Source organism: Ranitomeya variabilis, chromosome 8 (genome assembly GCF_051348905.1).
Source record: "Ranitomeya variabilis isolate aRanVar5 chromosome 8, aRanVar5.hap1, whole genome shotgun sequence".
NCBI lineage: Eukaryota > Metazoa > Chordata > Amphibia > Anura > Dendrobatidae > Ranitomeya > Ranitomeya variabilis.
In genome coordinates, this window is record NC_135239.1 from 91,113,755 (window position 1) to 91,139,222 (window position 25,468).

Below are 25,468 nucleotides of genomic sequence, written 5' to 3' on the forward strand. Positions count from 1 at the left end.
GAGGCGGAGTCTTGCAGGGGAATCGTCTTCTAGGCTCTGGGCATCGGCCTCGGCGGCGACTGGAACATCCGATGCCACCTCCTGGTGGTATGTGAGAGCGGGGCGCCTGAGAGGTGCTGCACGGCTAGGCTGTCGCTCCTGCAATGCCTGGATAGCTTTATCCTTGAATTGCGCAAAAGTCAAGTCTGGATTTTGCATGGCCAAGAAGTACAATTGGCCCCGTTGGTGACTGCACAGGAGCCCCTCAATGAACCGCTCCTTCAGGAGTTTATCCTCATCCTGCATGCTGTCGGGGTCACTCTGCTTAATGGCCCGCATCGCCTCCTGGAGATTAAGGGCATAGTCCCGTAAGCTATCCTGCGGTCTCTGTTTGCATCCATAGAAAGTCAATTTAATTTCTGTAGCTGTACGGGTATCGAAGGTGGCTTTAAGCTTTGCAAAAATCTGCTGTGCCGTTCCCTTATCTGCGGCGGGCCAGGACTTCACTTCTCTCAGAGCTGCTCCAAAGAGTTGGCCGATTATCATATGAACCTTCTGAGGCTCGGTCAGGGGATAGAACTCGAGCAGGCTGAAGAGCCCTTCTTTAAAGTCAGTGAATGTATGTGACTCCCCAGAGTATCGCGGGAGCCAGGCCGCTCCGGGCAGGTATGGCATAGAGAAGGGCATTATGGCCTTTGTGGTAGCGGCGGTGTCCGCCTGGCTGATGGGGGGAGCGGGCTCCGGGGCCGCCAGTGGTGGTATTAGGGCCGCAGCTTCGCCCGCTGCGGGGACCGGAGCTGCCCCTGCGTCCGCGGCTGAAGCCACCACCTCCTCTCCTCCCGACTCGGACATGGCTGTCCCTTCCTCCCACTAACCTGCTGGAAGTCGGAGTTCCTCTTCCGGGATTGGCGCCTTACCGCGCTTTCCGTTCCGCGCTTCTTTTGGCCGGTTCCGCCCACGAAGCTAAGGCTCCTCCCTCCGTGCGCGGCAATGGCGAATTTTGGCGGTAAATGGCAATACACAGTCCAAGCACAATAAATCACAGTTCCAAGGCACACATGACCTGATTCTTCAGGCTTAAGTAGATCCTGTTCATGACGCCAAAAATGGAGCGCCCCCACTGCTGCAGGGCCGAGGGGTACCCGGCACCGGGCCTCAGAGTCTCTGTTCTGAGGGGTTGTCACGGCGGCTAAGCCCGGTCCGTGGCCCTGCCTGTCAGGGGGACGTCCGGTAAAAGAGTGGTGAATGATGGTGAAGTTGTGAAGTGCCGGTCGCAATAAATAACGAGGACACCAGGTTGCAGTCTCTTTACCTCTTTACTGAAGGTTTTAGAATCCTCAGTCCAGAGCGCTGTCAACAGGGCTGTTTGAGACCGGCCGGTCCAAAGGCACATCAGGAATTCTCTTTACAGGTGGGAATCAGTGTCTACCTTCTAGCGCTGTGTGTTGTAGTCCTTCCCTGCTGAGCTCCCGGGATAGTCCTCACAACTGATTCTGTCTGTCTCTGATGTTCGTTCTCTCCGTCCCCCAGGTGATATGGTAGGACGCACCCGTATGACGGGGTAGGCCTGGAGTTCTTCCGGGACCCTAGAGTCGCCCCTCTCCCACAGCTGCCTCCGTTGTCTGCTTAGGTGATTTGTGTGAGACAGCCAACCTATAATTGGCTGTCCGGCCGTGGTTTGCAGTAGTACTTAGAGTCTCTTACTTGCTCGGCGTTCCGGCCACCGACTGTTTGCGCCTCAGAAGGATGTTGCCTCCGTCTAACAGCACGACTCCTTCTGGTTCTAATGCCTCTTTTCTGAATTCCCGTTGTTCACTAGTTAGTTCTGCTCTTAGGAGTCTGCCAGGATCCCATCCCTGACAGGTCCTCTCACTAGCTCTTCCCAGTTACTTCTCTCTCTGTCTTCCTGTCCAACCCCCAGTTTTACCAGAGTGTGAGGAGTGGCCTACTAGATAGAACCACCCCTCCTGGTGGCCGGAGTGTGAAGTGTAGTGCGAGTGTTACCTGATCAGAGAAACTCCTTTAGTGAAATCAGACGTAACATCACTCCCCTTAGTGGCAGAGCGACATCACTGCAACGACCAGGACTCTGGGGCGCTGCACTTGTATACTGGGCAGTCACCCCCTTCAGGAGTGGGTATGTGGTGAGTGGCTGGCGATCTGGTATTTTGCACCTGGGTTGCTAACATCTTGCTTTATGGGCTGGCTGCACCCTGCAGTGCATTTGTTCCAAGATCTGGGCAGGTAAGTGTTGCTGCCTTTTTTTTCTGCTGTTGAAAACTGACCATGGATGAACCCTGTGTCAATGCCAGCAGTTGCAGTGCCGTATCACGGGTGTCACGAGATCCCCAAAAGACCTGTTTCAGAGTGTTCAAGAACCGCAGAGCACTCTGCACCACATGATCGTCGTGCTCCCACAGAGGCGTAGCCCACTCCAATGCCCTGTCCGACAGGAGGGATATAATAAATCCCACCTTAGCTCGCTCCTTGGGAAAACGTGCAGCCAGGAGCTCAAGATGTATAGCACACTGGCTCACGAATCCCCGACACAGCTTACTGTCACCAGCAAACTTGTCTGGCAACGGGAGACGGTATAATGTCAGAGCAGGGGTGGCAGTGGACAAACTAGCTGCAGCCCCTCTAGCAGTCTGAACAGCAACTGTGGTAACATCCACGGCTGAGGTTGTGTGCTCGAGAGCCGCCAACCTGCCCTCCAGCTGCTGCATGTACCGCTGTAGTCACTGTTCATCCACCATTACTAGTCAGACCCTGGCACTCTTATAAAGAGAGATATGAGGTGTGTTCACAGCCCGGGTTCCACCGTGCAGTGATGGAACCTGCTGCTAAGTAATGACGGACTATATGGTGGTATAATGTGAACACACATAGTTTAACTTCACCTTGTATGTAGAAGGCGCAACCCTGCCCCAAGGACACGGGATTAGAGTCCCTCTAGACCGACTAGTGTTCGGCGCGGCAACTGCGGTGCCAGGGGATAAGCTAAATACAGATTTACCCCACAAAGTGCGCACAGCGCCGCTCTGGCGGACGCCACTAACCACCCTAACTAGGGCCTGGAAAGCACACTGGTTGCGCACGGGGATGCACTGGTGGTCGCTGCTAACAGATGCAGCACAAAAGCACGATCTTGCGCTAGTCAGCTCCAAACACCCAAACCACATACAACAAAGCTTGGGAGGGGATTGATTAGGAGCTTTCACCAGTTAACATACACGCATCCACACACACACGATATTAAGTTTTACACTAGCGCATGGCCGAGCGGCCATGTGAGCCTTTTATAGATGTATCCTTCCAGGACCTTCCTTAGTGGTCCAATCGGAGCTGCTACAGGACCTGAGTATGTGACCTCCGACCTCCAATGAGAGGTCGTTCCACGGGCATGCTCAGTAGATGAAAAGCAGGACTGGAACGTCTGCTCGCCGCTGACCATTGCTGGTTACAAAGGCTGAACCTGGGGCAGCAGTTGTAACCAACCACAGAGCATCAGCTTGAGCCAGACGCTGGGACCGACGTCTCTGTTGAGTAGACTCCACTGTGGCTGGGGAAGAATGGGAGACCGCAGAGGACATGGTTCAAGATTCCCCCTGTGCAGCGGCGGGAACTTGTCACCTAACACACACTCTTCCCCCCTCCCAATCTGCAGTGTTTCTCGCACGCAAAACTGCAGATCTTTTTTAAACCTGCGGATTGGCCTGACACAATGGAAGTCAATCGGTTAGGAAACGCTGAAGATCTGCAAAAATAATTGATATGGTCCTTTTTTGAATCTGCTGCATTTTCATTGTGGAATTTTCCGCTCTATTAGCACAGCATTTTTCCCCCCATTGATTTACATTGTACTGTAAATCACTTGCGGATCTTCAGCGTTTCTGCGCTGAAAAAAATGCTGCGGATCCACAGGAAATCAGCAACCTGTGCACATACCCTGAAAGTCAAACTTTCTCTGCCCCGACACAGTTTTCAATAGTTTTCAGCATAATAAGGACATGGTTGCTATTGAAAATAGCTTTCTTCTCCACAAGGCAAAGCTGAATTCCACTGCAGGCTTTGACTCATATGATTTTTCTCAGAATTGTCAGATGGGCAGTCCAGCACTTTCTGAATGTATAACACCTTATACATAATATTGTAGCTAGTGGAGCCTTCCTTCTCTTTTCCCAGCATCAAAGTGTATTCTGGAGGAGCTACTGCATGGAAAAATTCCAGTAGGTCAGATGTCAAGTTTCAGTAACTTTATTTGATGTCAGAGATGCCAACAAAGTTAGGAACCCACTGAGAGGTGGAAATGGACTTTAAAGAGTGTTTAGAATGTTAAACTAAGAACCTCATGTTCAGTTTTTTAAATTTTTGCTTGCGGCATTAGATCAATGTATTATTTTTGGATCTGCAGTCGATATCTTTTTTCTACAGTCCAGTTATGTCAGCATTTCCAACACATTAGGAGACCATACTGGTTATTTCATTAAGATTATGTATTATGCTGATGAAGAGACAGCTATGATTTCATAATTCACTGATAATTCCTGCATCTTCTAAGGCGGGTCTGGGGTTTATAGTACTTCTTGGGGTTTGCTTTCTTCTGGTTTCCCTTTATGCTGTTAGCTCAGAGCTAGCTATAGACAGTCTCATTTCTGCAATAAATAAGTCCATATACAGTGCATATATAGAGACTTACTTGCAGCAGTGCATTTTGGGTATTGTATATTTCCCAATGAACATGTCGCTTCCAGACCCTTTTCTGGAGTCATTTCTTCGTTACATTGAAATTTGATTATTTGTCCATTGTCCAGTACTGTGCTTACATTGTAATGGATATTATTGCCAATCATTGCCGATTGCTGTAATACACAAAAACCTGAAAAAGATAATAAATAGTTTACATGGTTACTAATGAGTATTTACTGAATACAAAGCACACTCCAGAAAGTGTGAGAAACAGAAATGTTACTATTAATCTGACAGAAATTACTTGGTTCTACCTTGGCCCATCAGATTAATTTGAACCATAAGTTAAAAATAGTAATCAGCGAACATGCTCGCCACTACTCGTTCCTCGCCCGAGTATCGCTATGCTCTGTGTACTCAGCGAGCAGTGAGCATTTCGGGGATTATTCGGCGGTAACTGCAGTCTCCACCCAGCAGTTTTGGCAGACTTTAGAGACCCAATCACGGTGCAGGGATTGTCTGCCAGGCAATGAAACACCGCAGCCATCTTTGTTGTGGCTGTGCAGTGATTCGCTGGGCCGTACAACATCATCCCGAGTATAAGAGACTTGATGCCGCCCTGCTCGCCGCATTCTGTTCCTGTTTCAGCAAGAGTAGGAAGAGCTGCTGCCGAGATAGGGTCAGAATCGTGGTTTTAGAGGTAGTGTAGGTCTGCAACTCTTACATCCACAACTCCTCAGAAACCAACAGACCTTTTAAGGGCTAATTCGTGAGTCCCGATATTGCAGCACTAGGTAGGCAGGGCACAGCATATCCACATCAGTGCAAGGCCTGCAGGCACTGTATGTGCGTCCATTGGTCCCACTGCATCCCTCCCAAAGCTCCATAACTGTCTGCTGCTGCAACTTATTTACTGTCTATATACCTTTTTTTTTACCTAAAAATCCCCCCCCCCAATAAAAATATACAGTCTATTCTGTCAGACTTAGGCCTGTTGAAAAATTATAGTTTGTCAGGCATACCTAGCATAGTTGTGTGTGCTACCCTTGTGCCCCTTTTTTTTTTTTTTTGGTGTTTTAAATTCACCAAAAAAGGCCTCATATCTGCGTGCTCCAAGTTTTGGCATTGGAGGCCGGTGTACTTATTTTTTGGCTGTGTGAACCTCAAATTCTATACATCGCTATTCAGCCTAAAAAAATGTTTCCAGGCCACAGATTTGCCAGTGTGCTATTTCTGTTACAGCCGTCATGTATCTCTGCTCCAAGTTTTGGCATTGGAGGCTGTGTACTTATTTTTTGGCTGTGTGATACTCAAATTCTATACAGCGCTATTCAGCCTAAAAAAATTTGAAAGGCCACAGATTTGCCATTGTGGTATTTCCGTTACAGCCCCATCAACTGTCATATATCTCTGTGCTCTAAGTTTGGGCATTGAAGGACGGTGTACTTATTTTGTGGCTGTGTGATACTCAAATTATATACAGCGCTATTTAGCATAAATTAACTTTAAAAAAAAAAGGATTGAATACAGTCTGTTAGGTCTGTCTGGTGTTTGGGTTTTAAAAACCGTAGATTTCCAGGCATACTAATCACATACTATTTCGCTAGTAATAAAGAAATTTGTGTTGAACATTTGAAATAGTGCAGTAGTCCATTTAAAATGGTTACGGCAAGGGGCAAGGGACGTGGAAGTAGACAAGATGCTGATGGTGCATCCAGAGGACGAGGCAGTGGGCAAGGTGAAAGTGGGCAACAACAAAGACCCACATCTTCTCTTCCCAGTTTCTGGGGGACCGCAGCACACCACTATTGAAGCCAGAGCAGTGTGAAACGGTTGTTGGTTGGCTAGCGGATAATGCTTCCAGTCACTTAGCCACCACCACCACCTTGTCTTCCACACAGTCAAGTCTGAGTAGCCGTGAGTGTGGCCAGGATATTCCTCACTCTGATCATCCTTTCTCCCACCATGCCGAGTGCCCTGAGACAACTGATCCCCCACTTGGACACTCTGAAGAGCTGTTCAGTTTTCCATTTCAAGATTCAGAAATCTCTGCCGGTCAACTTGAAGTGGGGAAAGATGAGGTCGCATGTAGAGCTGCCCAAAACTTTGACCAGCCCCAGTCACACGAAGGCGATGGTGGGAAAGTGTCACAAGAGGTGGACGATGAAGAGACACAATTGCCAGAAAGTCAGGAGGAGGAGCAGGGTGCGGATGTGGAGGATGAGGTGGTGAATGACATAGTTACCAACCCAACCTGGCAGGAGGACATGCATGATGAGGACAGCAGCACAAATGGGGAAGGAGGCATATCCCCCCAACACGCAGGAAGAAGCAGTGTGGTGGCAACAGACAGAAGGCTTGCATCCGTTCCCCGTAACACCAACATGAGTGAAGTTGGCATTCCACCTGTGAGATCTTCCCGAGTCTGGCTATTTTTTAAAGACTCTGCCGATAACCCCAAACAGGCCATTTGCAGCACCTGCCATGCCCGCATCAGCAGGGTTAGCAAAACTACCAGCCTGACCACCACCAGCATGATCAGGCACATGGAAGCAAAGCACCCGACCTTGTGGGACAAACCCCAGGCTCCAGGGCCACTGCCTGCTGGTCACACCACTGCTTGCTCAACTCTTTTGCATAGAAGCCAATCCCCAGTACACCGTGCATGTAAAGATGCCTCTAGCTCTGCACCTGTTGTGGCCCACAGTCAAGTAGCACCATCATCAAGCGCGTCCATGTCCTTGTCCCAGCACAGCATTCAGTTGTCTATAACCCAGTCTTTGGAACGCAAGCGGAAATACTCAGCCAACGCCCCACTGGCCACAGTCCTCAATTCTAATATTTCTCTTCTGCTTGCGCTAGAAATGCTGCCTTTTAGGCATGTTGAGACGGAAGCTTTCCGCAACCTGATGGTGGCGGCCATCCAAAAAGGTACTCAGTCCCCAGTCGCCACTATTTCTCCCAGTGTGCCATACGGGCATTACACCAGCATGTATCCCACAACATTACCCGCGCCCTCAACAATGCTGTTACTGGGAAAGTCCACCTAACCACGGAGACGTGGACAAGTGCTTGGACGGTACATCTCAATGATGGCACATTGGGTTAACATAGTGGAAGCCGGGACCCAGTCAGACCTTGGGACGGAACACATCCTCCCCACGCCGAGGATTGCTGGCCCTATGTCAATCAGGGTTGCTCCCACAGTCTACAGCACCTGCACCTCCTCCTCCTCTTCTTTATCCTCCATGACTGAAATCAACACATCAGTCAAAAGCTGGAAGCACTGCAGCACTACCTCAGCCAAGCGGCAACAGGCTGTGCTGAAGCTAATCTGCATAGGTGACAAACCGCACAATGTAGAAGAATTGTGGACAGCGCTGAAAGAGCAGTCAGATGTTTGGATGACACCGCTGATCCTACAGCCAGGCATGGTCGTGTGTGACAATGACCATAACCTGGTGGAGGCTCTGAGGCAAGGTGAGCTCACACACGTACCTTGCTTGGCCCATGTGCTTAACCTCATGGTTCAACATTTTCTGAAAAGCTACCAGGAGCTGCCGGATCTGCTAGTGAAAGTACGCTGTCTGTCTGCCCATTTTAGAAAGTCAGCTACAGCTTCAGCCGCCCTTGCCGTGCTACAGCAACGGTTTCATCTTCCAGCTCACCAACTGTTGTGTGATGTCCCCATGTGCTGGAACGCTATGCTGCATATGTTGGAAAAGATGTGTGAGCAGAAGAGGGCTGTTGTTGACTACCAACATCAACACAGCCGTCGAATTTCAGGTCAGACCCCACACATAAGACTTCAGGAGTGGACATGGATGTCAGACATATGTAACATCCTCCAAAACTTTGAGGATTGCACCAAGATGGTGAGGGGCGATAGCGCCATAATTAGCATCACCATCCTGCTTCTCAACATTCTGAAAAACTCTCTGCTCACAATCAGAGGATGCATTGCAGGCGGAGCATGAGGACATGGAGAAAGAAAACATACAGAGGGATTACACTCAGCCCAGCCTCATGTCTTCTCAATGTTGATTGGTAGGCAATGAGGAGGAGGAAGAACAGGAGCTGCTTTCATGCAATATAGACGGTCCTACAAACACATCTGTATTAGCTTCTGTTCAGCGGGGATGGCCTGAGGATAGGAGGAGGAGAATGAGGAGGAGGAGGAGAACAGCATGGTCAGTCATCCTGTTGGTGAGGACACGGAAGTCTTTCCTGTTAGCAGTCTGGCACGCATGGCTGACTTTATGTTGCGCTGCATTTCACGTGACCCTCGGATTATCAAAATTTTGGGTGACATGCATTACTGGTTGGTGACACTTCTAGACCCATGCTACAAGGAGAACTTTCAATCTCTTCTGCCTGAAGCAGAGAGGTGTACTAAAATGTTGCTGTACCACATGGCCCTTGTAGTGGAATTAATTAGAAAATTCCCATGTGAGAACGCTGGCAGCAGACGTCAGAGTTTGTTGTACAACCAAGGACTCCAAGCAAGAGAGACAGAAGTACAATCCAGCTCAGGCAGGGGGACAATGGCCAAGTTCTGGGACAGTTTTCTTAGACCCTCCCATCGTGGCGGCACAGAGGCAAGAGGTGCTGTCACAAGAAGTTCAATGTTTGGGAAGATGGTGAGGGAGTACTTTGCAGATCGTGCAAACATTCTCCGTGATTCCTCTGTGCCTTTTAATTATTGGGTATCAAAGCTGGACATGTGGCATGAACTGGCTCTCTACGCCTTGGAGGTCCTGGCCTGCCCTGCTGCTATCGTTCTGTCAGAGAGGGGTTTTAGTGCCGATGTTGGAATTATAACAGATAAGCGCAACCGCCTGTCAACTGAAAATGCTGACAGGTTGACTCCTTTCAAAATGAACAAGGCCTGGATTGGGAAAGACTTCTATACACCACCAAGTGAAAACAGCTAAATATAACCTCAAATACATTCTCTCTTTTGGGGAGGTGTATTCTCATGCACCTATTCACAACTAAACATGGGCATACGCTTCCAGATTTGGTCTGTTTGTTGTTATCCTCCTCCTTATCCTCATCCTCCTCATCCAGAACCACTATATCACCAGGGTGAATGTGGTCTGTATGGTGCATTTTGGCTAAGGGAGCTGTGATGGCACTCTTATTTAAAAAAAAAGGATTTTACATTGGGGAATTGGGCATGACATTACATTGGGACTACTTCATAACTCTGTCTCCTGCAATCTGTCCTGTACCTGCCAGTAGATCACCAGGGTGAACGTGGTCTGTACGGGGCATTTAGGTTTAGGGGGCTGTGATGGCACTATTTTAATCAGTCCAAAAAGGACCCCACATTTGGGAATTGGGCATGGCATTCAATTGGGCCCACTTCTTAACTCTGTCTCCTGCAATGTCTCTTGAATAACTGCCACTAGATCACAAGGGACAACGTGCTTTATACTGTTATAGGCCGGTGAAGTTTGGTCAAGGGGGGCTGTGATGGCACTAGTCTATTTTTACAAAAGGTACCCCCCATTGGTGAAACCACATCCTTGTTGGAAAACACTTCATAACATTTGTGTACCTTAAAGAGCTCCCTTGAAAAGCTCCTTTTTGTGTTGCCTGGTTGCTAACATTGGACACAATACACTTCATATAAATTTGATAAAGCAATGCTGTTACTTTGCCTCAGTAGTTCATTAAAATATAGCTTTGTCCACTATATTTGTTTCTCTCCATGTGAGCTTTAACTTTGTCTGCCTCAAATGTACAAATGGAGAATACACATTTGGCGATTTGTAAACAAGGTTGAAATACTGCATACCAAATGCATTCAGACAATGACATAGCTGCATTTCTTGTAAAACATTTAGAGATGTGACATACAATGCTCCTAGTGACACAATCTTGATAAATGTTTGTTTATTCCCTACACAAACAGTTCTAAGCCTCTATATGTTTGCTGTTTGTCATTGTAAAACATTAAGGTTTACTGAAACTATGCCGGTGGTGGTTTGATCTAAATCCTTGTGGCTTTTATTTTCTAGGGGATTATGGCCCCTCGTCTGATGACTCCATGATATCTCAGTTTCATCCAACCTTAAAAAGTGGCCACTTGAAAGTCTGGGTGAAACTAGAGTTACTACATAGTGTTATTCACTATATAAGACCAGAGAGACATGACTAAGACAGATGCCAAAACTGGGGTACCTGTACATGTATAGTGTGCTGATACCTGCATAATTGGGGACACCCATGCAGTGTAGATAATCTCCCAGGGGTTCTCTGTCTTGGTGTTGCTTCTCTGATATTCTGGACGGATGATGTTTAAAAGCCTCTTGGTGATGATCTAACTATACTGTATGTAGTTAATCTTCATATATATGTAATCACTATATTTATTTAATCCTTATATGTACATATTAACCTGTGTATGTTAACACATACAAAAGTGTACGCACACACTATTCAATCATACTATTCCTTGAATTTTGGAGTTTGCAGTAAAATTGCCTTGTATTGCAAGTACTTGCCTTTTTTAAAGCCGTATCTGAACCTTAGTGTTAAAAACATGTCACACAAAATAGCAAAAGGGAAACCTAAAACATAACATTTATTTTGCACTATTTAAAAAATATAACGACACAACACTCAAGGACAAACATGTACGTTAACCAAAGTTAATCAGACAAATTACTGATAAAAAGTCCAGAGACAAATACTCAGTAGACAAATTTGTTCACTGCACAAACCTCATGGTTGTTATTCAAACACACAACCATTTTTGGTAAAGCAGAAAGACCAAATACATAAATGCTACATCAAAAAAAAAAAAAAAAGGGGACAACATCTATAAGGTGATGAATCAATACCACTGATGATCACCAGTACTATGTTTTAAATACGAGGAAACACATAAAGGATTTAGAACAATCTCACCCAATTGTGATGATGCCACACACTGAAATGTGTCTCCCACATCTGAACAAGAATCCAATGGGTCAATTTCCACTTCTTAGATTCATTAAATTCAAAGACCACCTCCCGTGCTCAGGACCACCTCCCTACGCGTTTCATCTCGGAAAGGCTCCCTAGAGATTTTAATCTCGGTTGAGCACTCCATCATTATGACCACGGACTGACTACCCTGTCCCCTGATGATTCCTTTCCAAGATGAAACACGTAGGGAGGTGGTCCTGAGCATGGGAGGTGGTCTTTGAATTTAATGAATCTAAGAAGTGGAAATTGACCCATTGGATTCTTGTTCAGATGTGGGAGACACATTTCAGTGTGCGGCATCATCACAATTGGGTGAGATTGTTCTAAATCCCTTATGTGTTTCCTCGTATTTACAACATAGTACTGGTGATCATCAGTGGTATTGATTCATCACCTTATAAATGTTGTCCCCTTTTTTTTTTTTTTTGATTGTAGCATTTATGTATTTGGTCTTTCTGCTTTACCAAAAACGGTTGAATGTTTGAATAACAACCATGAGGATTGTGCAGTGAACAAATTTGTCTACTGAGTATTTGTCTCTGGACTTTTTATCAGTAATTTGTCTGATTAACTTTAGTTAACGTACATGTTTGTCCTTGAGTGTTGTGTCGTTATATTTTTAAAATAGAGCAAAATAAATGTTATGTTTTAGGTTTCCCTTTTGCTATTTTGAGTAATATTTTGGGTACCCAATTTATTTTTGATTTGGGCGGTTTATAACCCCTTTTTTTGCTAGATATTATTTTAAAAACATGTCAAATCAAATTGCCAAATTCTCCTGTAAATAATTGTGCAAAGAGGGAACCATCACACCATTAAAAAATATGAGTTCATTTTCCTGGGCCCATCCAGTATGTGGTTTCCAAGGCCTAATGGGGTGCATATGACTGACTATGCAGCAGGGCTGGCCTTGCCGCCAATGTGTAAAACCAAGGAGTACGGGAGTACAAAATGCATATTGTGAAGTGGATTTTCATGGGCACATCCAGTATGTGGGTTCAAAGGCTTATTGGGGTACATATGAATTGGTAGCAGGGCAGGCCTTGAATTCAATGCAACAGTTTTTCAGGAGTCCCCCCTGAACATCTTATGACAGGGGTATTGTGGTGCGTCGTAATTCTTGGCAGCTCATCCACTCACAGCGTAGGCTACAACAGCTTAGGAGACCCACTGTTTCATAATGGCCCTTTAAGAAGATTAATGCCGCCTGATGCACCAGTAAAAATAGGCTCTGTGACTTTAAGAGTCCCTCCTTCGTAAATGAAATAAGATGGGTCTGCTTCTGTGTCACACACCATATGGCCAGCTAGGGGTGTTAAATGTTACAATGACATTTCCCAGTGAATGCATTTGTAGTGGTTGAAAGCAATGTTAAAGTTGAAAAAAGCTTCAAAAATGCTGCGTCTGAACTAAGCCTAAGTGGGAGAGGAAATTTTTGGTCTGAGGTTAAATATTTGGCCTCACAGACAAGTCACTAAACTGCAAAGGATGTACCCTGACATATTTTCAAGCAAAACCCGTTTTGGTTTCGTTTTCATGTGTTTTTTGTGACACCGGGAAAAATGGCATGAATCTCAGAAAAAAAGATTAAGGTTGTGATCTAGGAGTCAGGAATGCTTTCAGAGGCAATCCCCATGAGGTCCCCTTGTCATTTGAGCAGTGTTTTCATCAATTTTAGACCTTAAAAGGACCCCCGGGGGGATCACAGTAAAAATATTCGGGTCTCCCATAGACTTACATTGGGCTAGTTGTTCTGGCCTAGTACCCGAGTATTCCAATTTGCTCGATCCAAGCAACGAGCACCCGAGCTCACCCATCACTAATTAAAATGTAAAAAATATGGCAACGGTTTACACATCATTTTAGTGGTATCGGTTTTGTGTGTCCCTCAACTAGTCTTCACAGTTCTAAAGTTTACTAATAGGTTCCTTTAAAAACCCAGTAAGATTTGCAATTAGTGTTGAGAAAAGGGAGGAGAGCTGAGCGTGCAATTTTATGGCATGAGGCCAGGATGGAGCAGATTACCCCCAATCCCACTGCCACCCTCTGTTACCCTCCCTTCCTTTGAGGTGCACTCTATGCGCATCTACTCCCCCTCCAACCTGCAACTGGCTGTCATTTACCACCCCCCAGGGCCAGCCACCACCTTCTTTGACCAATTCACCACCTGGCTACTTCATTTCCTTTCCGCGGACATCCTCACTATCATCATGGGCAACAGCAACATCCCCTTTGACACTTCCCTCTCAGCTGCCACTAAACTTCTATCTCTCACTTCCTCCTTCAGCCTCACTCAATGGTCTTCTGCAGCCACTCACAAAGATGGTCACACACTGGACCTCATCTTCACCCGCCTCTGCTCCTTATCTAACCTCTCTAACTCACCTCTTCCTCTCTCTGACCACAACCTTCTCACATTCTCTTCCCACTCCACTCCATGTCTACAATCCCCACCACACAAACTTTCACACCCTTGCAGAAATCTTAAACATCTTGACCTGCATTCATTCTCTGAATCCCTCCTCCCTCTCGCAGACATAAGTTCCTTACACAATACGGATGACGCTGCCGCTCTATATAACACCACAATAGCTGTAGCTTTGGAATCTGCTGCCCCACTTACACATACCAAAGCTCGCAAAATCAACAGACAGCCCTGGCACACCAGCCTGACCAAAGAACTGAGGCGAGCTTCCAGGGCTGCTGAGTGCAGATGGAAAAGATACCACTCCAACGAGCACTTCATCGCATTCAAACAGTCCCTCACTACTTTCAAGACCACACTCACCACAGCTAAACAAACCTACTTCTCATCTCTCATTTCCGCCCTGTCTCACAACCCTAAACAGTTATTCAACACCTTCAATTCTCTCCTCCGTCCCCCAGAACCTCCTCCCTCACCACTTATCTCAGCTGAAGACTTTGCCTCATTTTTCAAGCAGAAGATTGAGAACATCAGAGACAGTTTTGGTAAACAACCCCCAGAGCCCTTCCGACTTCCTAGCCCTCTGCCTCCAAAACCAACTTCTCCACCATTACAGAAGATCAACTCTCCACTCTACTCTCAAAATCGCATCTCACCACCTGTGCATTTGACCCACTCCCATCCCACTTCATCCCAAACCTCACCACAGTCTTCATCCAAACCCTAACCCATCTCTTCAACCTATCAATAACAACTGGTGTTTTCCCCTCAAGCTTTAAACATGCCTCCATCACACCTATCCTCAAAAAGCCCTCTCTTGACCCATCCTCTGTATCTAGCTCTCGCCCTATATCACTTCTCCCTTATGCCTCCAAACAACTGAAACAACACGTCTACCTTGAACTGTCCTCCCATCTCTCTTCTTGCTCCCTCTTTGACCGCTTACAATCTGGCTTCCGGTCACACCATTCCACTGAAACTGCCCTAACTAAGGTCACCAATGACCTCTTAACCGCCAAGAACAAGCAACACTACTCTGTCCTCCTTCTCCTCGACCTGTCGGCTGCCTTTGACACAGTGGACCACTCCCTATTATTACAGACCCTCTCATCCCTTGGCATCACAGACGGCCCTATCCTGGATCTCATCATACCTAACAGACCGCACCTTCAGCGTCTCCCACTCACACACCACCTCCTCACCTCGCCCCCTATCTGTCGAAGTCCCACAAGGTTCAGTCCTTGGGCCCCTAATCTTCTCCATTTACACCTTTGGCCTGGGACAGCTCACAGAATCTCATGGCTTTCAGTATCACCTCTATGCTGATGACACACAGATCTACATCTCTGGACCAGATATCACCTCCCTACTAACCAGAATCCCTCAATGTCTGTCCACTATTTCATCCTTCTTCTCCCCTAGATTTCTGAAACTTAACATGGACAAAACAGAATTCATCATCTTTCCCCCATCTCACGCGACCCCCTCAACGAACCTACCCATTACAGTACATGGCGGCCCACTCTCCCCAATCCCACAAAGCTCGCTGCCTCAGGGTAATCCTTGACGCTGATCTCTCCTTCAAACCACATATCCAAGACCTTTCCACTTCCTGCCGACTTCAACTCAAAAATATTTCACACATCCGTACATTCCTCAACCAAGAATCTGCAAAAACCCTAGTCCATGCCCTCATCATCTCTCACCTTGACTACTGCAACCTCCTGCTCTGTGCCCTCCCCTCTAACACTCTCACACCGCTCCAATCTATTCTAAACTCTGCTGCCCGACTAATCCACCTGTCCCCCCGCTATTCCCCGGCCTCTCCCCTCTGTCAATCCCTTCACTGGCTCCCCATTGCCCAGAGACTCCACTACAAAAGCCTAACCATGACGTACAAAGCCATCCACAACCTGTCTCCTCCATACATCTGTGACCTCGTCTCCTGGTACTTACCTACACGCAACCTCCGATCCTCACAAGATCTCCTTCTCTACTCCCCTCTTATCTCCTCCTCCCACAATCGTATATAAGATTTCTCTTGCATATCACCTCTACTCTGGAACCCTCTATCACAACACATCAGACTCTCGCCTACCATCGATACCTTCAAAAAGAGCCTGAAGACCCACCTCTTCTGACAAGCCTACAACCTGCAGTAACCACCGATCGACCAAACCGCTGCATGACCAGCTCTATCCTCACCTACTGTATTCTCACCCATCCCTTGTAGATTGTGAGCCTTCGCGGGCAGAGTCCTCTCTCCTCCTGTACCAGTTATGACTTGTATTGTTTAAGATTATTGTACTTGTTTTTATTATGTATACCCCTCCTCACATGTAAAGCGCCATGGAATAAATGGCGCTATAACAATAAATAATAATAATAATTACAGGAGGGGTCAAAATAGGGGACATTATTACAGGATGGGATACATTATTACAGTATTGGGGGCCAGGATGGAGTATATACACTCTCTGACAGAAGTTATGTCGCTTATCCATGTTATGTTAATAAAAGCTTATAACCTGACTTTAAATTCATCCATTGGTTGTATAAATTATTCTTTTGAAAGCTGAAACCCTCCGAAATGTGGTTTAGGTTAAGAAAATAAATTGCCATCAATGCAGAAATATTGATCATTTAATGGACATAAAATGGTCAGATTTTGACAAGACAAAAGTTTTGTCACCCACAGAAAGTAGTGTTATATTCAAACAAATAATTAAATTAAAATGCACATATATGTTGCATAACATTGGTGAACGAAGTTGTGGTGCTATGATATGAGTCATATTTAATATTTTGTGTGACTTCCATGAGCTTTAACCCCCTAATCCCATATGACGTACTATCCCGTCAAGGTGACCTGGGACTTAATTCCCAGTGACGGGATAGTACGTCATATGCAATCGGCCGCGCTCACGGGGGGAGCGCGGCCGATCGCGGCCGGGTGTCAGCTGACTATCGCAGCTGACATCCGGCACTATGTGCCAGAAGCGGTCACGGACCACCCCCGGCACATTAACCCCCGGCACACTGCGATCAAACATGATCGCAGTGTACCGGCGGTACAGGGAAGCATCGTGCAGGGAGGGGGCTCCCTGCGTGCTTCCCTGAGACAATTGGTACAAGGCGATGCACTCACCTTGTACCGAGCGTCTCCTCCCTGCAGTCCCCGGATCCAAAATGGCCGCGGGGCTGCATCCGGGTCCTGCAGGGAGTATCTCCGGGACCACAGCAGGCGCTGGTAAGCCTGCACAGCTGTATGTCAGATCAGTGCTGTGCAAACTGTCAGATCAGCGATCTGTGATGTCCCCCCCTGGGACAAAGTAAAAAAGTTAAAAAAAAAAATTCCACATCTGTTAAAAAAAATAAAAAATTCCTAAATAAAGAAAAAAAAAATATTATTCCCATAAATACATTTCTTATCTAAAAAAAACCCAAACAATAAAAGTACACATATTTAGTATCGCCGCGTTCGTAACGACCCAACCTATAAAACTGCCCCACTAGTTAACCCCTTCAGTGAACACCGTAAGAACGCTTTATTATCTTACCGCCGAACAAAAAGTGGAATAACACGCAATCAAAAAGACAGATATAAATAACCATGGTACCGCTGAAAACATCATCTTGTCCCGCAAAAAAAGAGCTGCGATACAGCATCATAAGCAAAAAAATAAAAAAGTTGTAGTCCTCAGAATAAAGCGATGCCAAAATAATTATTTTTTCTATAAAATAGCTTTTATCGTATAAAAGCCCCAAAACATAAAAAATGATGTAAATGAGATATCGCTGTAATCGTACTGACCCGAAGAATAAAACTGTTTTATCAATTTTACCAAACGTGGAACGGTATAAACGCCTCCACCAAAATAAATTCATGAATAGCTGGTTTTTGGTCATTCTGTCTCACAAAAATCGGAATAAAAAGTGATCAAAAACTGTCACATGTCCAAAAATGTTACCAATAAAAACGTCAACTCGTCCCGCAAAAAACAAGCCCTCACATGACTCTGTGGACCAAAATATGGAAAAATTATAGGACTCAAAATGTGGAGACGCAAAAACTTTTTTGCTATAAAAAAGCGTCTTTTAGTGTGTGACAGCTGCCAATCATAAAAATCCGATATAAAAAACGCTACAAAAGTAAATCAAACCCCCCTTCATCACCCCCTTAGTTAGGGAAAAATAATAAAATAAAAAAAATGTATTTATTTCCATTTTCCCATTAGGGCTAGGGTTAGCGTTAGGGTTAGGACTAGGGTTAGGGCTAGGGTTAGGGTTAGGGCTAGGGTTAGGGTTAGGGCTAGGGTTAGGGCTAGGGTTAGGTTTAGGGTTAGGGCTAGGGTTAGGGTTAGGGCTAGGGTTAGGGCTAGGGTTAGGGCTAGGGTTAGGGTTAGGGTTAGGGCTAGGGTTAGGGCTAGGGCTTTGGTTGGGGCTAGGTTTGGAGCTAAAGTTAGGGTTAGGGTTGGGGCTAAACTTAGGGTTAGGGTTGGGGCTAAATTTAGGTTTAGGTTTGGGGCTAAAGTTAGGGTTAGGGTTTAGATTACATTTACGGTTGGGATTAGCGTTGGGATTAGAGTTAGGGGTGTGTCAGGGTTAGGGGTGTGGTTAGGATTACCGTTGGGATTAGGGTTAGGGGTGTGTTTGGATTAGGGTTTCAGGTAGAATTGGGGAGTTTCCACTGTTCAGGCACATCAGGGGCTTTCCAAACGCGACATGGCGTCCGATCTCAATTCCAGCCAATTCTGCGTTGAAAAAGTAAAACAGTGCTCCTTCCCTTCCGAGCTCTCCCGTGCGCCCAAACAGGGATTTACCCCAACATATGGGGTATCAGCGTACTCAGGACAAATAGTACAACAACTTTTGGGGTCGAAGTTCTCTTGTTATCCTTGGGAAAATAAAAATTTGGGGGGCTAAATATCATTTTTGTGGGAAAAAAAAGATTTTTTATTTTCACGGCTCTGCGTTGTAAACTGTAGTGAAACACTTGGGGGTTAAAAGTTCTCACAACACATCTAGATAAGTTCCTTGGGAGGTCTAGTTTCCAATATGGGGTCACTTGTGGGGGGTTTGTACTGTTTGGGTACATCAGGGGCTCTGCAAATGCAACATGACGCCTGCAGACCAATCCATCTAAGTCTGCATTCCAAATGGCGCTCCTTCCCTTCCGAGCTCTGCCATGCGCCCAAACAGTGGTTCCCCCCCACATATGGGGTATCAGCGTTTTCAGGACAAATTGGACAACAACTTTTAGGGTCCAATTTATCCTGTTACCCTTGTGAAAATACAAAACTGGGGGCTAAACTATATTTTTTGTGAAAAAAAGAAGAATTTTTATTTTCATGGCTCTGCGTTATAAACTGTAGTGAAACACTTGGGGGTTCAAAGCTCTCAAAACACATCTAGATTAGTTTCTTAGGGGGTCTACTTTCCAAAATGGTGTCACTTGTGGGAGGTTTTAATGTTTAGGCACATCATGGGCTCTCCAAACGCGACATGGTGTCCCATCTCAATTCCAGTCAATTTTGCATTGAAAAGTCAAATGGCGCTCCTTCCTTTCCAAGCTCTGCCATGCACCCAAACAATGGTTTACACCCACATATGGGTATCAGCGTACTCAGGACAAATTGCCCAACAATTTTTGGGATCCAATTTCTTCCCTTACCCTTGGGAAAATAAAAAATTGGGGGCGAAAAGATCATTTTTGTGAAAAAATAGGATTTTTTATTTTTACGGCTCTGTATTATAAACTTCTGTGAAGCACTTGTTAGGTCAAAGTGCTCACCACACATCTAGATAAGTTCCTTAGGGGGTCTACTTTCCAAAATGGTGTCACTTGTGGGGGATTTCAATGTTTAGGCACATCAGGGGCTCTCCAAACGCAACATGGCGTGCCATCTCAATTCCAGTCAATTTTGCATTGAACAGTAAAATGGCACTCCTTTCCTTCCGAGCTCTGCCATGCGCCCAAACAGTGGTTTACCCCCACATATGGGGTATCAGCGTACTCAGGACAAATTGTACAACAACTTTTGGGGTCCATTTTCTCATGTTACCCTTGGTAAAATAAAACAAATTGGAGCTGAAATAAATTTTGTGTGAAAAAAAGTTAAATGTTCATTTTTATTTAAACATTCCAAAAATTCCTGTGAACCCCTGAAGGGTTAATAAACTTCTTGAATGTGGTTTTGAGCACCTTGAAGGGTGCAGTTTTTAGAATGGTGTCACACTTGGATATTTTCTTTCATATAGACCCCTCAAAATTACTTCAAATGTGATGTGGTCCCTAAAAAAAAATGGTGTTGTAAAAATGAGAAATTGCTAGTCAACTTTTAACCCTTATAACTCCCTAACAACAAAAAAAATGTGTTTCCAAAATTGTGCTGATGTAAAGTAGACATTTAGGAAATGTTATTTATTAACTATTTTTTTGGGACATATCTCTCTGATTTAAGGGCATAAAAATATAAAGTTTGAAAATGGCAAAATTTTAAACATTCATAAATAATCGCAAGTAATATCGAAGAAATGTTACCATCAACATGAAGTACAGTATGTCACGAAAAAACATTCTCAGAATCAGCGGGAACTGTTAAAGCGTTCCAGAGTTATAACCTCATAAAGTGACAGTGGTCAGAATTGTAAAAATTGGCTCGGTCATTAAGTACCAAATTGGCTCTGTCACTAAGGGGTTAAGTATCTGATCAAATCTCAGTTTGCCGTGATTCACTATATTGTGCTGAGCACCTCGTTACTATTGCAGGAATATCTGTATTATGTTCTGTTTGCTATTATTTACTATATAGAGCTGATGACCTCGTTGCAATTGCTGAAATATCTGTGTTAGTTCTGTTTACATTTCTGTGTCGAGTAAATAGATATTTTGCTGCAACTTTGCTCTCGGACTGGCTTTATCTCACGCTATCAGATTCCGTAGTACCCATATAATTATTACAGTTAGGGTTGAGCGACCTTGACTTTTTTAGGGTCGAGTCCTGTTTCGCGAAACCCGACTTTTGGAAAAGTCGAGTCGGGCGAAATCAGCCGATTACTGCGCAAAGTCGAGGATCGGCCGGAACACGAAACCCTATGCACGTCAATGGGGATTTTTTTTTTTTCTCTCTCTCTCTCTCTCTCTCTCTCCCCCCTCCGTCCCAGAACAGAAACTTTCGTTTTGCACATTCCAAATCGCTACTGCGCACAAGCGATAAAATGGTGATAGGCGTGCACGCCCCTAACCCTTATGTCATCACTCTGCCCACGCTCCTTCATTGGCTGAAAAAATGGCGCTCAATGCGTCATACGAAACGCGACTTTGGCGCCAAGATCGCGTACCGCATGGCCGACCCCACACAGGGATCGGGTCGGGCTTCATGAGACGCCGACTTTACCAAAAGTCGGCGACTTATGAAAATGAACGATCCGTTTCGCTCAACCCTAATTACAGTAAGGCTACGTTCACATTAGCGTTAAGCTAATGTGCGTCGGGTTTGCGTCGGCGACGCAGCGGCGACGCATGCGTCATGCACCCCTATACTTAACATGGGGGACGCATGCGTTGTTTTTTGTTGCGTTGTGCAACACATGCGTCTTTTTTGCCACAAGCGTCGGACCAAGAAAACGCAACAAGTTGCATTTTTTTTGCGTCCGATTTTCGGCAAAAACCAACGCATGCGTCGCAAAACGCAGCGTTTTGCGTGCGTTTTGACGCGTTTTTGCGTGCGTTGTGCGTTGCGTCGCCGACTCAACGGCGCACAACACTAGTGTGAACGTAGCCTAACAGGTGTAAAAGATGCAGCGCAGGGATTCAAGTTTTACATCAAGCACCGCCTATTACTCACCGAGTAACAAGCACATCCAAGCACCGTGATACTCAAGTGATAACCAAATATCACCCAGCATGTTCACTCATCCCTAATAAAAAGTAAAATCAAGTGTGAATAGAGCAAATAGCATTTCTTGGGGGTATGGCTTTCTACATCAACTAAAGAATGTGCTCTTCACACCATTTTGGGGCATCACAATCATGGACCAGACTTCAATCACAGGACAATAAACTTTCACACTCCTTATCTGTGAACTGCTGCAATATTTCTGGCCACAAATTTTCTCCCCTTCCCACACTGATTGTTCTGCTTCACATCACTTGTTTTATCTATTACATTATTTCTGTGTGTTGAGCATAAATTTGCGACTCTTCAGATTTTGTGTTATTCAATACCTGAGGAAGGGACCTGAGTAGTCTCGAAAGCTTGCAATTTGTTACCATCTTTTCAGTTCAACCACTGAGGACTCTCAGATTGTAATATTTTTGGGGACAATCATAATTAAGCATCACTTTCTGCACATTGCTATTTCCAAACTAAACTTACCTCTTTTGTAGCATTTTGGATATTCCAACTTTCCATGTTCACAAGTAACTCTCATCTGTGTGTTAGGAGGCGATTCAAATCCAGGTTTACAACTAAAGTCTATTGTGTCACCATGTGCACTGTATAGTTTTCTCTCGCCTGACCACTTTAGGTATATATTATTTTCTTCCATACTCTTTTCCTTTGCAGTACAAGGTTCTAAAACATAAAAAGGACATCTCAACTCTATTATTTTATTTTTTTAAGACAATGCAAAATTCTACTACTCTATATTTTATAACACTATGATTAGTAATATAGTTACCATGAACTGAAAACTAAAAGCACCCAAAACATTAGAAAGCTCATTGGGCAAAGAAGTTTCACATATTCTACCTTCAATTCTTTTATTTTTTATTGTTTATTTTTCATTTTTCTGTTTGTCTCCTTTATTTCTTGTTTAATCTTATTCCATGGCTTATCATATTGGTACTCAATCTATTTGTAGTTTGCCTCCTTAAATTTCCAGCTTGTGACTAGTTTGCGCAGGGACAAATGGAACGGCCCCCAAGGCCATGGGGTACTCAATACCAGGTCCGGTACTTAAAGGGATATGTCACGGCGGTGGTGGCCCTGGGCTCCCATGTTAAAGGGAAAGTCTTTAAAGGGATCTGTAAATAAGTAAATGTTCGTGAAGCTACCTGTGGTATTCGGTCAACGGTGCTTAAAGGGGTCCACTGGGGTGTGGGGTGATGTTATGGCAGCAGGGATGGTATGGCTTCCCACAGGTGAAAATGGGTCCCCAGGGCTCCCGGTGTAGTAGGGACAGGTGGTAGGTGGTGTAGAAAGAAACGGAAGACACAGGGTTGCAGTCTCTTTATCTCTTTACTATATGATTCAGCCAGCCACAGTCCAGGGTACAGATGCTGGTGGTGGTCCGGCTGGCTTGGAAGCATCTCAGGAATCCCCCTAGCCAGGTGGAGTTGGAAGCCTTCCTTCTAGCGCTGTGTTGTTGTAGTCCCTTACTGCCTTAGGCCTCACACAAGGTCCTCACGTTCTCTCTCTCTCCCCCTTTAGGTAGGACACTAACCGATACGACAGGTAACTCAAGCCTTTTTTCACGATCTCTATCACGACCTGGGCGCTATCTGTTACTGTGTCCTCGGGTGTTAATGGTGGACAGGTAACTTGAAATCTAGCTGTCTGCTGATTTCTGCCATGGGGCATGAAGTTACCCCCACAACCTCGGTCTTTCGGCTACCGGTATATGCGCTCAGCGTGGAGGAAGTTCAGTCTCAAATTCTCTCTCCAGCTCTTCAATTCACCTTTGCTTCTTTTCCCTTTCAGTCTCCTACAGACTCCTCTGCTTTCTTTTGCCTTCCCAAGAACCGCAGAATCACTCATCTCCACGGCCCCAGCTTTCCTTCCTCTCACTTCACTCTCCTCTCACCAACTGTCTAACTCTAACTGCCTAGCAACTAACTCCTCCTGACCAAAGAGAGCAGCTCCCCTGAAGTCAGGTGTAGAGCTCCCCCTTCTGGCCTGGAGTCAAAACAGTGTTGTATGTGCTGAATACCTGTCAAAGGGATCCTTCCACGCTTCCAAGCATGACATCACTCTCCCAGTGAGGAAAGCAATGCCACTGTAACAACCGGTTACCTGGGGTGTCACACATACTTCTTCTGTAAGGTGTTATTTTAAATTACCTTACAGATGCTCTGCACCGGCCATGTCCGATTGGTGGAACACAGAGCGCTTATCGCGGGTAAGTGCAGACGCCCTGACTTTGACTGTTCTTCCTGTATTCCACTAATGCGGTGAGTCACTTCTGGTCAGTGGAACACATCCTTCCATTTCCAGTAGTGATGGCATGCATGTCGCTATTAGACACAGATGCATCAACATAGACCATTTTACTTCATGTCCAGTGTATGCCGCCCAGGTGTTGGCGATCATTGGATCCTGACGAAGGCAATAGCGCCGAAACGCGCGTTGGGGTAGACGCTGTTTTGGAATCCTGGGCCACATACTGTATCTAGTAAGTTCAACTACTTTTTACGAACATTTGCACTATTATCATTGTGGATACCCAGCACACAATACTTGGCACTGACGGTTTTATATACCGATTTGGATATATGTCAGCACATCCTATACGCCCCTTTCCTTTTTGCATATTTGCACGTTTTTCTACTTATACTCACTAATGTATTACTATTAAACATTTTTTCTTTTTTTATTCATAATATTGGTGTTATTGCACAATGTTTTTCACTTATTTGGGCATTTTTCTGTATATGTCTTTTAAAGTATACTTATTCCTCAGTGCTATGTAAATCATTGATTTTCAACAGCGTCCCACAATTTTGAAACCTGTAATTTTCTCCTTACCATGATTTTTAAAATCTTACAATTATAACTAATAAAATTGATTTTAGTGGATTTATGGTCGTTTTCTTCTTTGTTGTTTTCTCTGTGGTATTTTCACGACTATCCACGTGTTTTTATATTGGTCCATATTCACGGATAGTATTTTATTAAGAATTTTATAGGTATTTTATATATTTTTATACGTGATCATTTCCTTGCAATTTGTTTTATATGTATTCCACTAATGCGGTGAGTCACTTCTGGTCAGTGGAACACATCCTTCCATTTCCAGTAGTGATGGCATGAATGTCGCTATTTGGGCTCATTTCCACATGCGAGGCACAAGTCCGTATCTCGCATGTGGAAACCAAGCTCTGGCGCCGGCACTTTGGAGCGGAGCTGTGCAGCTCCATGTGTTCCTATGCGGCCGCACGCTCCGCTCTGGAGTGCCGGCTCCACAGCTTGGTTTCCACATGCGAGATACGGACGTGTGCCTCGCATGTGGAAATGAGCCCTTTGACACAGATGCATCAACATAGACCATTTTACTTCATGTCCAGTGTATGCCGCCCAGGTGTTGGCGATCATTGGATAATCAGTAAGTGCGCTTACTTGTATTTATACTCGACTTGACACATCAGACGTTGACTTACCTTGTCGAAGCTAA

At 45.3% G+C, this 25,468-nt stretch overlaps 1 protein-coding gene across 3 annotated transcripts in view; it reads right to left on the reverse strand.

Moving 5' to 3' along the window:
- LOC143787636 (complement factor H-related protein 4-like) overlaps window positions 1-25,468 on the reverse strand; it is a 533,302-nt gene that overhangs the window by 72,748 nt on the left and 435,086 nt on the right. For 2 of the 3 annotated variants that reach the window (XM_077276560.1, XM_077276559.1), the window contains exons 8-9: window positions 22,453-22,650; window positions 4,679-4,858 (exon numbers count right to left, since the gene is read on the reverse strand). In XM_077276560.1, the coding sequence (XP_077132675.1) occupies window positions 4,679-4,858; window positions 22,453-22,650 (378 nt within the window). The remainder of the gene's footprint in view (window positions 1-4,678; window positions 4,859-22,452; window positions 22,651-25,468) is intronic. The other variant, XM_077276561.1, reaches the window with a different exon arrangement.